The 16,049-nt window shown below is 42.2% G+C and overlaps 1 protein-coding gene across 3 annotated transcripts in view; it reads left to right on the top strand.

Annotated features, from left to right (window-relative positions):
- Positions 1 to 16,049, top strand: part of CNTN1 (contactin 1) — a 284,705-nt gene that overhangs the window by 230,665 nt on the left and 37,991 nt on the right. For all 3 annotated transcript variants that reach the window (XM_087723577.1, XM_087723576.1, XM_087723575.1), the window contains one exon: positions 5,985 to 6,134. In XM_087723577.1, coding sequence (XP_087579703.1) covers positions 5,985 to 6,134 — 150 coding nt within the window. The remainder of the gene's footprint in view (positions 1 to 5,984; positions 6,135 to 16,049) is intronic.

The following is a 16,049-nucleotide window of genomic DNA, read 5'->3' as shown; positions in this document are numbered from 1 at the left end:
GGCTGCCCTGGAGCCAGCGAGGTAGCACCCCACTGCCTCAGCCCTGCCCCCTTGGTGCTCACCTCCTTCTTTGCATACACCCATGGGGCAAGGCTGAGACTTCAGGGTTGGCCCCTAGCTGGCTGCAGGGCTGTCCTGAAGATCTAATCCTCACAGTACTCCAGATGAGATGGCTGCCATCCAGTTATGCTGCACCCACCACCAGTGGCCTGCTCGCTGGCCTGGTTTTGCAGCGCAAAACCAGTCCCTTTCACTGGGACTGTCCCCACCCCAACCCACTTGGGAAATCCACACCTGTGGTAAGCACAGCCACCAGCAGAGCTGCCAGTGTCGCCCCCTCTCTCATCCTTTCCTAAGCGCAAAGGAAGGAACGAGATGGGAATGAGAAGAGGGGAGGGAGGGAAGGAAGTGGGGAGGGAGAAAGAAAGCAAGTTTTTTTGTGGTGAGTCAGTAAAAGAAGCAGCATTCCTTGACTGGGAAGCAGGCAAAAGCAGAAAGGGAAAGTAAACCTCAGACTTTGCAAACTAAGTGTAGCTCCTGCCACTTGTGGGAAAAGAAGGAAGAAAAAGGGGAGTCAAAAGCTAAATCCCTGAGGCTGGCAGTTGATCTCTCTCACTCTGGCTTCCCTCCTCGATTGCTCACCTCCTTTAGTTCCAAACTTTGCTTCCTTTAGTTCAGAGGCAGCCACATGGGGGAGGAGGAAGAGGCTGGGGTGGGTGGGTTTCTACTTGGGTTTTTTTAGTCACGAGGTTTTTCTTCCTCTTTTTCCTTGCCTTGCAGCATGGCTCTCCAGCTTTGGGAGCATCATTTATGGGCTGGAGGCTTTTTCCTTCAGAAGAAAAGGCAGTGGGAGTAGAGGAGACCTGTAAGGGTCCCTTCTCCAACTTTGGATTCATCTTGTCTGTGTGTTTGTGTGGCTTTTTTATCCCCCTCTTCTTCTCCCTTCCTCTGATTTTTTAAACAAAGGAGGTGCACAGAGGAGGGGTGTTGTTGTTCCAAAATTAAAAGAACGGCTTTTGAAATCCGTAAAAAGTTATGAAGCCAACCCTGGGCCAGCAATTTCTCTTTTTCCTTTGGGAAAAAACAAGCAGCGGGTATCTGAGCAGGCAAACCTGGCTCTTGGTAATGGCCACATTTAAATGCCGGGGGGGGGGGGAGTTGCTGTCAGCCTCTATGATGCTTGCTTGCTATCAGCTGCCATAGTAACGGGAAGGAGGAGCATTGGCATTTGAGTGGGGAAGTGAGCTGGAGGAGGAGATGTGAACGAAAAGGGAGGTTTGCTCTCATCATCTATTGCACAGCTGAATGGACTTGTTTAAGGTCAACTGTCCCAGCATACTAGATGGGTGAAAACATCTGAAGATGTGCCCCACAAGACATCATAAGGATTGGATCCACTTCCCCCCCCCCCCCCCCCGTTCCGCTGTGGCTGGGAGGAGACTGAGTGGATGTCTGAGCTGCAAATTGAGGAGAAGCCAGCCTGAGCCAAACGGGCATAGGATAGATGGCAGTTCTGGAGGAGATTCCCCCTGGAATAACAGGTACCAGAAACCGGTGTGGAGAGGCTGCCTGGCAGGAGCTGACAAAGAAGACCTCCTGCTGACTCAGGCCCTGCATCTCCTACACAAAGCTCTTGAAAGTCGGAGAGCACATGAAAGGTATGTCTTACCTGGGCGTGAGGAAGCTGAGCAAACAGTGGGGAGAGCAGAAGCCCCTGTAAACCCTAAAGTGATTCCTAGTGCTCAGCCAAGGCAAGCACAGGCAGCAGAACTTCCCCAGTGGGGGAGAAGTTTCCTGGAGGCATTGAATTCCAAAGGTTCCTCAGCTAGGAGTAAAATACAGAGGCAGCCGATATGGAAATTGACCTGGCCAGGGACTGGCACCATGATGCCACAGCTGCAACAAGCCTTCCCCCTCTGCCCCAAAAGAGGCCCCTAGAGCTGCCAAAGGGAGGCCAGCAGCCAAGGCCAGGTCCACAGCATGCGTCAGCTGTGGAAGGGAGGGACATCGAGCTGCTGATTGCTTCACCAAACCTGATTCCAAACCGACCTCAACTGGAAGAAAGCAAACCCAGAAGCCGTGAACAAAGAACCACGGAATGGCTCTGAAAGGTATGGAAGTTGTTGAGTTTGCTCCCCTGGGCCTGGAGGAGTTGGGTCCAACCACCCCAGGGGAAAGTGAAACTGACTCCGACAATGACACCCCCCCGGTAAGTCAGCACATGGGCCCCATGAAGATTCCAGTGGAGTTAAGGTGCCTTATCTGGCACCCAAGGGAAGATGCTAGCCCTTTTGGACTTTGGGTGTACCAGGTACATAATTATCCCACAGGTGGTGGAAAAAATGGGACTGAGACTGAAGACAATGAAAGTGCCCATAGCATTTTGGCAGTTGGATGGGTCAGTAGCTGGAGGGAAAGCCCACTTTATGACAGAACCAGTTGAGAGGTGGATGGCGAATCACTGAGAAACTTTGAGTTTTATCATAGCCCCCAGAATGGAACAGTCCCTATTGCTCGGATTACCCTGGCTCTGGAAATGGAACCCTCGTGTGAACTGGAGGAAGAGCTTGTTGTGCATCCATTCCACCCAGCCGGGGAATGGGGGGAAGAAAAATTCCCCTGCATAGCCAAAGTTGTGAAGGACCTGGCAATGCCAGTGAGTAAACACATTGTTGAGGAGGAGAAAATCCCCAAGGAATATTGGGACCTCAGGAGGCATTCAGCAAGAGGGTTCCCACCCCATTACCCCACTGACTGCAGTATAGAAATCCTCCCAAGGGTGAAAGTCCCTAAGCCAATGATCTACTTGATTACCTTGCCTGAACTGGAGGAACTGTGAACCTTTATTGTTAAAAACTTAAAACGGGGCCTCATCTAATCAGCTAGGCCATGAGTGGCTGCTCCAGTGTTCTTCCGTGAAAAAAAAAGATGGGTCCCTTTGTCTGTGCGTGGATTACAAAAATCTGAATGCCATTTGCATAGAAAATGTTTACCTTTTGAAGGACATGTTAGCTCATCTGGCTAAAGGGAAGATTTTCACTAAGCTGGACTTGAGAGAAGCTTACTACAGGGTTCAAATTAAGGAAGAAGATGAATGGAAAACTGCCTTCAATTGCCCTTTGGGTTGTTTCCAGTTTAGAGTGCTGCTGTTTGGATTATAGGGAGCAGTAGCTGTGCTCATGCAATTGATTAATGAGGTGCTGCATGAGCTTCTTTACAAGGGGGTTCTGGTTTACATAGATGACATTCTCATTCACAGTGAAACCCTGGAGGAACATGTAAAATTATTGCATTCAGTCCTGAAAAAACTCAGGGCTGCTGAACTGTATGCCAAATTGTCAAAGTGTGAATTTCTCCAGACTAAAATTGACTATTTCAGCTACCGCATATTGCATGAGGGGATTGAAATGGACCCAGAGAAAGTCCGGGCAGTCATGGAGTGGGCACACCGATGCACCCGGAAGCAGCTGCAAAGCTTCCAAGGTTTTGCTAACTTTTATCAACAATTCATCCCTGCTTTTGCTAAAATTGCATTGCCCATTACAAATCTCCTAAAGACAAATGGAAACCGAAAGAAGATGGGCAATATGGGAGAAGGAAGCATTTGCTGTCCGATGGGCCCTGTTAACCTGGAGGCATTTCCTCGAAGGGGCGAAACACTCTTTTGAGGTGTGGACAGACCATAAGAACTTAAAGGGCCTTAAAAACACCCTGGAAATTGTCGCCCAAGCAAGTCCATTGGGTGAAATACTTTAATTGGTTTAATTTCTCTCTATGCTATCTTCCTGGGGGAAAGAACTTTATGGTAGATGCTCTTTCTAGATTGCCCCAATATGGCCAGAAGTAATCTGCCTGGTTATCCCCTCCAAGCAATTGTCACCAGAGCCCAGTGGAAGGTGGGCCTGGATCTACCTACTGATTTAAGCAAACAGCTAAAAAAAATGCTAAAAACTGATGACTGGTTGAAGTCCCACTCAAATGAATGCACTATTTGTGATGGCCTCACTTGGGTGGGTGCTAAGTTGTATGTCCCTGCTAGTCTTAAGGCCTATTACAACAGGCCTCTGATTCGAAATCTCCTGGATACTTTGGGTTTGTGAAAACATTACACCTAGTTAAATGGCAGTTCTGGTGGCCCTCTTTGAAAAAGGACTTAGAAGCCTATATCACTAGTTGTCCTGTATGGGCTTCTGCAAAGAGACCACCTGGAAAACCACCTGGATTACTCCAGAACATTGCTAGACCTGGTGCTCCTTGGAAGGAAATATCCATGGACTTCATCGTTGAACTATCCGAGAGTGGGGGAAATACAGTCATCATTTGGCTGGTCACAAACTTATTTTCCAAGCAGGTGCATTTTGTACCCTACTCCTAGATTCCTTTCAGCAAAAATCTTAGCTAAACTGTTCATTCAACATGTGTACAGGCTACACAGTGTGCCCAAATGCATAATTTCACACAAGGGAGTACAGTTCAGTACAACTTCTGGAGGGAGTTTCTGAGGTTGTTAGGTTCCACCCAAGGCCTAAGCTCCTCCCATCACCCTCAGACTAACAGGGCTTGTGAATCAGCTAACTCAGTTCCAGAATAATACCTCAGATGTTACATAATTTATCAGCAAGCTAACTGGGCCGACTTACTACCATTTGCAGAGGTCACTTATAATAATTCCATACATAATAGCACCGGTTTCACCCAGGAGTGAAATGCTACTAGTTCTGCCTGGTTCCTGGAACTGGTAGTAATAAATGGTTCTGGTTCCCCAAACCGGTAGTAAAAAATGCCTTTAAAAAGTAAAAAAAAACAGTTCTCATGATCACGCAGCACAGCTGATTTTCACAGCTGATGACCCTTTTTTTACTTTTCTAAAAGCATTTTTTACTACCCATTCACCCAACTGGAAGTAAAACAATGCTTTAAAAAGTAAAAAAAAAGTCCTGACTATCAGCTGTTTGACAATCAGCTGTGCTGGGGGGATGTCGGAACCTTTTTCTTTTTTTCTTTTACTTTTTTTAAAGCATTTTTACTACCTATTAGTCCTACCGTGACTCTGTGGGGTTTCTGCTTGTTACAAGGGCCATTTTGTGTGAAGTCCAGCTGCTTTTGCATTATGTGTGAGTCATTTATGTGGTTTTTGTGTTATTTTTGTGTAAAGTGTGATGTGTGACGGTTGGTTTTTGAGCTCTTTGTGGCTCAGTGAGGTTTCTGCTTGTTGTTGCAGGGGCCGTTTTGTGTGCTTTTACATTGTGTGTGAGTCAGTTGTGTAGCTTTTGGGTGGCTCAGTGAGGTTTCTGCTTGTTGTTGCAGGGGCCGTTTTGTGTGCTTTTACATTGTGTGTGAGTCAGTTGTGTAGCTTTTGGGTTGTTTGTGTGTGAAGTGTGTGCCAAAATATTATCTTAGTACTGGTTATACTTTGCGCAATGGTTCTGGTGTAATATTCATTACACCAATCACACTGATTGCCAAAGCATTTGACTCATATTTCAAGTAATTGTTTTACTTATTTTATACTAGATTTTTTTTATTCAGTCCATTATTATATCATGAAATATTTCCTAAAGGATGTGCAACTGTGAATTCAAATATCTCTTCATATTCACACTGTTCAGAATTTTGCACTTCTTTCCAAAAAGTGCATAGAAATGTACAAAAATAATACCTACATTAATGAAAAATGTATAAACACATATATGGAATGAAGCTTTTAAATAATGTGGCTATTAAGAAAAAGGAAACTTTTTTTTCAAATAAATGCGTTTCATAGATATTTTGTTTTAAAAAATTGCAACCTGCTGAATAAATGAAGAAAAATAATTCAAAATGGACAAAATGAAAAACAGATTTCCCCATCCATATTTCTGCATTCATTCAAGAAATTAAACTAGATTATTTAGTAATTAAAATCACTTGATGAAGCAAATATTAGGTTATGATATGATTTTTGTTGCAGTGCTGTTTTAATTATTGTCTCTGTTTGTATTTAGATCCTTCCATTGTTGATGGAAATGCGGAATCAGCAAAAGTTATTGATTTAATTCCATGGATGGAATATGAATTTCGTATAATGGCCACTAATATTTTAGGGACAGGAGATCCTAGTATACCATCACAGAAAATTAGAACAGAAGGATCTCGTACGTACAAAAAATGTTGCATTTTATTTAATTATTGTTTTGAGGTTCAAAATGATTATTTGATAACTTCAATGAATTACTACTTATGCAAAGTTGAACACATTTTCTATACATTCAAGGATTTGTGTTTCTGAAATTTTTCTATACTGGAATCACTTTAAATAACTTTACTGGAAGATATAAAGCCAAACTCATTTTGAAACAGATCTACAGCGAATTGGCAGTATTGCCAACAGAAACCCACACCTGATGCAATTAATTTTGAACATCCTGACACAATGTGTAGAGAATAGTTGACATGCTTGTAATCTTGATCCTATCAACTCCTTTGGTTTTCCCAGCAACGCGAGTTCTTTTCTCTCCCTGGGAACTATTATATTTCTAGTATAACCCTTTCCATAATGATTAGTCTGCTGTTGGCTGCTGTTTTGTCTTCCTTTTGTTCCTTCCGGGTTTTTGGATTGAATATATATATTCTCTGGAATTAATTTTATATGAACTAATATTGTTTTGTTTGTTTACCACCGCATTCAAAGCACTGTGAAGGGTCCTTGGTGTGCTCTGAGCTTACTTGTTTTCTTGCAGATGTTTCATTACCCAAACTAGGTAACATTACCAGTGCTAGTAAGGAGTGCAGTTTGCTGTCAGTGTATATTCTAGTGGCTTTCCTGTCCGTGTTGCGGGGGTGGGGTCATAGAGATTCTGTGATTGGGCTGTTTGCTGTTGGCTTCTTTAGCAGTTTCTTGATTGGGGTATTGTCTGTCAAAGAAACTGTATGAAACTCAAACCATCCTGCTTTGCACGATGACGGTGGCTGTTTGATTTCTGAATTTCAGCCATCGTTTGATTTGACATTTCGGCTGCTTGTGCCTCATCAAGCGCCATCTGCAGGGTGAGGTTTGTTTTAGCGAGAAGATGCCACTGTAACTTAACGTCCCTCACTCCACAAACCAATCTGCCCAAAGAACATCATCTAATTCTCTGAACTTGCAATACAATGCTGCTTTTTGAAGGGCTGCAATGCATGAGTTGATGGAGTCGCCCTCTGCCTGGTTTCTATGATGGAAAGCATGTCGGCAAGCAATCAATGAAAGTTTTGGCGCATAGTGATTCAATAGTTTGTTCTGCATGCTGTGTCCCATAGTACTGTCTGAACAGCCTGTAGAGCGAGGAATGCTCTGGCCTTCTTGAAGATGTCTGGGCCACAGTAGCTTAGGAACAGTGCCCTTTTTCTGTTTCCTAGATTCTGATTAACTTTCTTTCGAGGACACATTCGAAGAGAACAATGTATGAGTCCCACGTCTCAGTGGCTGGGTTATATAGAATAAACAATGTTACTGCAGCCATTTCCAATGGACCGTTGTGATGCCCAGGCAATGTGGGCTGATGCGTCTATGGTCGATGAATGGCATTGCAATGAACAACAGATCATCTCCAGTGCTCAGCTCTTGAGTGGGTCTGTGGTCACTTCTTTTCAGCCTCAGTTCCCATCCTATCCTAACTTCATTGCCAGTGTTAAGTTCAGAGTGAGAATGGAGACGAGGCCAGAGTGTTTTCCGCAAAGCTCTTTTTATTTAGTTCATAATGAACAACAGCAACTGCCTGACTGACAGTGCTCTTTTTAGAGGAAGCTGTCAGCCAGTCAACCAATCAGAATAAAATATTTTCCTGCTTCAATAGTGGACATGAGTGAGAACTTCAGCAACTAGTTTCTACTCATTTCAATAGGTAACAGGTAATGAAACATTCTGTCAGAATATTCATGAACTGGAACAGAGACATGGTAACAAGTTCAGCCAACGAAGATGCATAGCAACAATGCCAGCCAATGGGAGCTAAAACCGTTTGGAGTCTGACCATGGTTTAACTGAGTCCTGTGCTCAGTTCTGAAACGAAGCTAAAACTAATCTAGCCTGTCTAGCTCTGAACTCTGAACTGAAACAAATCTCACCTTTGCCTGTGTTTTGTCTGTAACTACTACCACGTTGGAGAATCTACTATTCGTATTGCACATTTACTCATGTGTTATTATGTATATAAAGAAGTTAATGAATTCTGCTGAATCAGTTATCTCTGTGTGCTTTCTGGATGTGATTGTCTGCTGCAAACTCTGACACATTCAGAAACTAAATTTAATCAAGCTTGGAGAACAAACCACTGTCAAAATCTAAAACCCAAGCTACAAGTATTTTCTATTATTCCAAAGTAATATCTAATATTTCTATAGTAAACTTCTCATGAAAATCTCTACCTACCTTTTTTCTAAGTTTTTCATTCCATCTTCAGGAAGTGGGAAGGTTTGTGTATGTACAGCCACTTGATTTCTTTTTTTATAAAGCTTTTATTTTATTTCAATATAAACAATCCATCTTCCATTAAAAATGCCACTTGACTTCTTTTGAATGAGTAACACACACCAGGGATACACACTAGGTATCTCTAGTGTAACAACAGGAAGTCCTTGCCTTAGAACAATTGAGCACAAAATTTCCATTGCTAAATGAGATGATTGTTAAGTGAGTTTTGCCCCATTTTATGACTTCTCTTGCCACATTTGTTAAATGAATTACTGCAGTTGTTAAAATTAGTAACATGATTGTTAAGTGAATCTCGCTTCCCCATTGACTTTGCTTGTCAGAAGGTCGCAAAAGGGGATCACATAATCCTGGGACATTGCAACCATCATAAATATGAACCAGTTGCCAGGTATCTGAATTTTGATCATGTGATCATGGGGATGCTGCAATGATCATAAGTGTGAAAAATGGTCATATGTCACTTTTTTCAGTGATATAACTTTGAACAGTACTAAATAAACTGTTGTAAGTTGAGGACTACCTGTATATGTGTTCAGATGTTTTTTTTTAAAAAAAATATATGAATCTTCACAATTCTGCTTCATTGGATGACCAGTATTTTTTACTCTCTATAATTTAAACATCTCACTAGCCTTTTCTCTAGGTTAAAAATGTATTTTTTTTACCTATTGAATAATTATTTTGGTCTTTTAAATTTAATTTTTGTAGGTATGCTGAATAGGTGTGTGTCCTACAATATAAGTATATAATTGTTCTGACAAATGATAAGTTTTCTTTATTAAAATATGGATTGAAAATTCTGATGATAATGGTAAAACAAATACAAACTGATCTCAGAGGAAGAAAAGAGAGATAAAAAGAAAGAATAAGAATCCCACGATATTTGAAAAAATTAAAGATCAAGAATGTAAGAAGGGCATAATACAGGGGTGGGTTCCTGCAAGTTCTAACCTCTTCTATAGAAGAGGTTCCACAAATCTACAGTGCTGTTTAGAACCGGTTTCAGCTCCCTCCCCCCACCCGTCCACACATCATCAAGATGAAGAGCGAGAGGAGGAATTCTGGAAGTTGAAGTCCACAAGTCTTAAAGCTGTCAAGTTTGAACACCCCTGGTTTTTTTTTTCCTAAAGCGTTAGGGGATGCAAAGGTCTTGTAACTTGACAGCTTTAAAACTTGCGTGCTTCAAATGCCAGAGTTTCTGAGCCAACATTTTGGTTGCTAAGCAAGAGCATTGTTAAGTGAGTTTCACCACATTTTACATGTTGGCCACGCCCACCCAGTCACATGGCTGGCCAGCCACTCCCACCTGGTCACATGGCTGGCAAGCCACTCCCACAAAGCAGGCTACTCCTACAGAAGGGGTTCTAAAAATTTTGAAACCCACCACTGGCATAATATAAAGCTTGTTTGTTTTACCAAAGCTAATTTTTCTCCCCACCACCATCCCAAAGGCTTCTTTAACAAACAAACAAAAAGTTTTAACAAACTTCTTTAATGAACCTAATTAAAATCTAACATCCAGGTCATTCTTTTGGTTTAGGATTTGTATTTCCACCTTAACCAATTTGTTTTGTATAGCCAGTAGAAAGTCCTTATCCCAGTCAGTGACGTGCAGTCACTAGAGGCAGGGGAGGCGGGGCCTCAGTCTCCTGAGGAAAAGGAAACTATTTTTAAAATAATTAAAAAAGCCAAGGTAGTTGCTCCCAGACTCTAAATCACAGTGACTCTGAGTCTCCTTAGTGCAGTTAGAAGGAGGCGGCTAGAGAACTATGGGCTTCCTTTGCATAAGGAATTTTTCGCCTTTTAAGAGTTAACCAAGAGTTAAAAAGCAAAAAAGTATGTATACAAATGAGGCACGTGATTTTCCCGCCTCCTCCTGCAGAGGGCACTTTGTTTAGAGCCTATTTTAAAACATTTAAGCAGAGTCATCCACGTGGTGACTCTAGCAGCAACTAGCCTAGCCTGCCTGGACCTGGCTAGACCAAATCTAGCATTTTTGACACAGTTGGAAGTTATGTGGGTCAGAGGGAGGGGGCAGGGGGGAGGAATTCAATTTATTTGTAATGTAAGTAATTGTAATTTGTTTTCATTATGTGTATGTGTGTGTGTGTGTGTGGTTTTTCTTTTACCTGCCTGCTGGCGCACGGGCTGGCACATCTATTTTTCATTTTTTATTTTTTATATATATATATATATATTTTTTTTTTAAGCCATGCTGCCTCGGTGCGCCATAGAGCGAAACATGTCCTGGTTTGTGGCCGGGCGGCATGCACTTTAAAGTGCAAGCATGCTGCCCGGCCTCAAACCAGGACATGTTTCACTTAATGGCTGGCTGACCCGGAAGGCATGCTGGCACTTTAGAGCTCGGCCGCCATTCAGCGAAACATGTTTCGCTGAATGGCGGCTGAGCCCTGCCGGCACTCTAAAGTGCCGGCATGCCTTTAAAATGCCAGCTTGCCTTCCAGCCAGCCGGCGCGGATGGCAAGCCGGCACTTTAAAGGCATGCTGGCACTTTAGAGCTTGGCCGCCATTCAGCGAAACATGTTTCGCTGAATGGTGGCCGAGCACTGCCTGCCGGGACTCTAAAAATAATATATTTTTTTAAGCCATGCTGCCTCGGTGCGCCATAGAGCGAAACATGTCCTGGTTTGTGGCCGGGCGGCATGCACTTTAAAGTGCAAGCATGCTGCCCGGCCTCAAACCAGGACATGTTTCACTTAATGGCCGGCTGACCCGGAAGGCATGCTGGCACTTTAGAGCTCGGCCGCCATTCAGCGAAACATGTTTCGCTGAATGGCGGCTGAGCCCTGCCGGCACTCTAAAGTGCCGGCATGCCTTTAAAATGCCAGCTTGCCTTCCAGCCAGCCGGCGCGGATGGCAAGCCGGCACTTTAAAGGCATGCTGGCACTTTAGAGCTTGGCCGCCATTCAGCGAAACATGTTTCGCTGAATGGCGGCCGAGCCCTGCCTGCCGGCACTCTAAAGTGCCAGCATGCCACCTGGAAGGCATGCTGGCACTTTAGAGCTCGGCCGTCATTCAGCGAAACATGTTTCGCTGAATGGCGGCCAAGCCCTGCTGGCACTCTAAAACACTGATTGTATTCCTCCTTTGCTAGAGTCCCTAAGCAGTAGCAGATGGTGCGGGAGTGATTGTGGGGAGGCTGCGAGGTCCAGGCGACCCTCGCTCCCCAACTTCTTCCCCGGCGATCCCGAAGGCGCTCTGCATGCAGTCAGGAGCCCGTCGCCTACACCCATTGGCGGCTCGGCGCTCCTCTGGCCGGTGTGGCTCGATCGGCACTAGTTCGGCACTGCCTCGGCGATGGGCATGGCAGCCATGGTGGCGGGCGCAGAGGGAGGCGGCGACGGACTCCCGGCCCTGGCGGCAGGTGAGCGCTCCCCCCAGGAGGGTGGGGGGCTTCAGGGTCGGGGGGAGGGGAGGGGCGCCTGGGGGGCTATGCATAGCCATTTTGGTGAATGGGCCATGGTCGGCACTGTATGGCCACCAGGAAACTGCCCATGTTGCTGCTGCCATGTGGGGGCTCTTCGCCCTCCTGGCAGGGTGGGTGCAGTCCAGGGCATGCTGAGAGCTTGGCCCTGATTGAAGCTCTGGATAAGAAGACAGTGGAACAGCCGGCGCTAGTGGCTGCCCAAACACTTTCCACCCAGAGGGAGAAATGATGGAGACTCAAAGCTTTGTGTGCTTGTAAAGGGGATAGTCTGAAATGGAGTGATTAGCTTCATTTCAAACTGTGCCCTTTGCAAGCAGACAAAGCTTCATCTCCGTCTGGGGGAAAAGTGTGCAGCAGAACGAGGCAGAGGCAGGGGTGATCCCAAAGCGCTGCCCTCTCTATCCCACTGTCTCTCAGTTTGTCTGCAGCCACACTGAGCAGGCATCCGAATGGGGTGTTGGGATCGCTTGCCTCCCCCATTCCCCATCCCCTATGCCTCTGCCTCCCCCTGCTGCCGGTGTCACCATGCAAGATTCCCACAAGTCTCCTGTGAGTCAGACAGCTGCACAGTACATCCGGATCCCCTCTCTTCTCCTCCCACCTCTGCCTCAACACTTGGACTTAATGGTATTTGTGTTGCACCAAGGGGGCAGTGGGCTATGGCTGTTGCCTGACACCGTGGGACCCCCGCACATGCTGCCTCTTGTGCTGGGCGTACCCATCCCTCATGCTTATTTTTGGGGTAGGGCTTATATTAGTCCCACTACAAAAAGCAGGCTAGGGCTTATTTTCAGGGTGGGTCTTATTTTGGGGGAAACATGGTATATATTCATTCCAAAAACCTATAGTAAAATATTCTATATTTGTCTGGTTCCTTAATTCATTTATAATTTTCCTGGATCAGAGTATTATTTAGCTTTTTGCCATGTATTTCCAATTTCTTAAATTGTTAAGTTTATGGTCAATATTTATTTTATTCAACAATGAAGAATAAATTCACTAGGTAGCTTTTGAAACTTGTCATTTCAAGGATCTCTAATAGCCTTAATATAATTAAATAGGTGATTTCCAAAAGTGATTAGAAAGTGACCCAATGTCCTTTAATAGGCTGTGCCATGGTTGAGACATGATGGCTTTTTCCTTTGTCTCCCAGTGCACAAATCTCTGGGAGACTGTTTTTTATGGATGTCTGAAGCACTTGTGGGTAATATCTCATCCTCTCCTTATCCGGAGAAGTTCCTTAGAAACAGTCAACTCACCTGTTCTTCAGTCTGCGCCTTGGTCATCATCTCCAATCATACAGAGATGTGGTAGTTCATCATACTTCCCCTGGAAATCTGCTGGCAAGTGATAAGCTTTCTTAGCAGCCTTACATAGAAATATATAAAACATTGCCAGTTTTATTTTTAGCTGCTTTTTCAATTATTTCCTATATCAAACTTGATTTTAAGGTAAACTTACTAAATCTTAAACCTATATTTACTCAAGCTACTATCAACCTCTAGATGTCCTTTTTCTGAACTACTTTCACTAATATAGATCCTTTCAACCACCCCCTTGTGTATTTAAAATTAGGATTTTTAATAAATATTCATCATATTGAATCACTTTAGAAATACATAGATATTTATAGCCTTAATGGATTTGATCTTTTAATTGTTCCTTTCAACACTGCATTACTACAAAACTGATCATTTCTTGACTTAGCCTGACTTAAAACTATTTGGATTTAACATCTCTTTAAATCTTCTGACCAGAAAGTCAACTGAAAAAAATTAAATTCAAGGTAACGTATATGTCTATAATCTCTAATATAATGATTTTATGGGTTCTTGAAGTTTCAATCAAAAACATATGTGAAACCTCCAGGACATAGTATGTGAAATAGCTGATACATTTCTAAATGATTTTTCACATGATTGGAAGCTATTTTCTATTTAAAGTGAAGTGGATACATTGCACTAGCATTTAGCTTTTATGTTAGTTTGGCAGTGCAAGAACACAAAACATACAGGTAATTGTTAAATTATGACCATAAAGAAAATATGTCAAAACATTGGATTAGATAATGAAAATGTACATCAGATTGAAAGTTTTTAACTCTGATTTTCTAAAGTTCAATATCAGACACATGACTTTATCCTCTGCAACAGATGTCCTACTTTGTTTAATTGTTTAATTTAGCACATAGTTGAATGTGCATATTATTTTGCCTTCAACAGGTAATTCTTTCTCTACATGAAGAATTAGCACTGCTCCTATTGTTCAAGATAATGCATGCTGTTTTGACTGTATGAAGGAGATAGCAGCATTTCTCCAGGAAGTCGTATATCATTGTAAAAATGTCTAGAAAAGCTTGAATATCATTCTTCAACGAAGTCTAAATTATTCTTTGTATTTGCTCTTTAGTGCATTATTGAGTATAAATGCATTTGTGAAATACAAGTTGGCATTGCTAAAAAAATAACAAAAACCTTTTATTGTGTCTAGCATTGCTTTAAGGACTAAGAAAGCTTTAGTTAGACAGGGTAATTAAAAATCCATTGAAGAAAATCTGTATAATTCCAAGTAAAACAGAATGTAAGCCAATAAACTAAGCTAATGTTATTATATTTCCTTTTTCTACATTTACTTTAATGTAAGAGCTTCAATATTAAATACAGAATACATAAACTTTAAGAATGCTTATGTGAAAAATAAGTGCTTATAACAAGTTGATGAATAAAAAGAAGCATTATAATACATGAAGACATTTTTTAACAAAATAATGAAGATTCAGTTGTACAACTTAAACAGTTAACATCTAGCATCATTGACTGTTGGCAATTATTTGTTGATGAAGCTTACACAAAATGAAGCAGATTGTTGCTATTTTTAAGGAGATAAATAACTGGAATAACTGCAAGATTATAGCATTTCAAAAACCCTATTTATTACTTACATTGCAATATAGTTTGTTGGATAAAGGATTATAAGAGAACCAGTGAGAACAAATTTTGAGAACACTAGAACAGAAACAATAGCTATAATCTCTCCATCATCTTTCCTATTGTATTTTGCTAAAGGGCACTATTTCCTCCATAGTTTAAGATTTTGTTCTGCTAAGTGAATTGAAGATAAGCAATTGAAGACTTTTTAATATATACATTCTTAAACTGAGTTCTAGCACAGTTGTGGAGAAAACCAACTACATTATTATCTGGATCATGACTTTAATTTAAAGCAGTATGTTTATGACAGTGATATCCTAAAACTTCCTAAGAGTATAAACTAAACTTAACATTAATGTGTCTTAATATTAGCAGAAACAAAGAAAATAACGTATTTTCTGTAATGGCTTAATGTTATAGTTTTAATTTGTTGATTAATTGCCTTTCTTTATCACATCTATAAATATCAAACTTTGTAATAAAATACTGAATGTTGTCCTATGATGTTCAGAAATGTTTATATCCATTTATCTTTGTGTGACTGTTATGAATGGTTGTGGATTTGAGCAAAGATTCATCTGCCTAGTTTATAACCACAGACACACACATACATGTATTATTTGTTGCTTCTGCATCAGTGGTGGAATTCAGCCAGTTTGCACCTATTTGGGAGAACCGGTTGGTAGCTTCCTAAGCAGTTTAGAGAACCAGCTGTTGAAAGAAATCTCATTTTGTTTTTTCCACTTTACAGGGCTAATCCTGTAAGGAAGGCAGGAAAGAAACATTCTGGTGCTGTTTCTAGCCTAATCTTTATTGCCCTGCTTACAGAAACTGCCTCTCCAGTTAACCATTTTTACATTGTAACAACTAAGGTGAAGCGCTCATCAACGTGAGTGATGTTGAGTTGGCCATGGCCACCCAGTAACATGACCACCAAGCCCCACCTACCCTGCTGGTCATTAGGGTAGAGAACCAGTTGTTACATTATTTGAATCCCACCACTGTTCTGCATGTAATTATTGCAGTGATGAAGGCACATAGTATAAATGCCTAATATTTTGCCCACAACTAATGTGCTTTGTGTTTGTGTATATTTGACTTAGCAATATGCATGCCACCATGCAAACTTTGGAGCATGATTTGAACACTGACTAGGATGACAAACAACAACTGGTAGTAATAAAGACCACTGAAGTGGTTCTGCTAGACTTCGACACTG

This window comes from Thamnophis sirtalis, unplaced genomic scaffold, assembly GCF_051295495.1.
Source record: "Thamnophis sirtalis isolate CommonGarterSnake01/CBP01778 unplaced genomic scaffold, rThaSir2_p1.2 scaffold_9, whole genome shotgun sequence".
Taxonomy (NCBI): Eukaryota; Metazoa; Chordata; class Lepidosauria; order Squamata; family Natricidae; genus Thamnophis; species Thamnophis sirtalis.
This window is presented reverse-complemented; position numbering and strand designations above follow the sequence as displayed.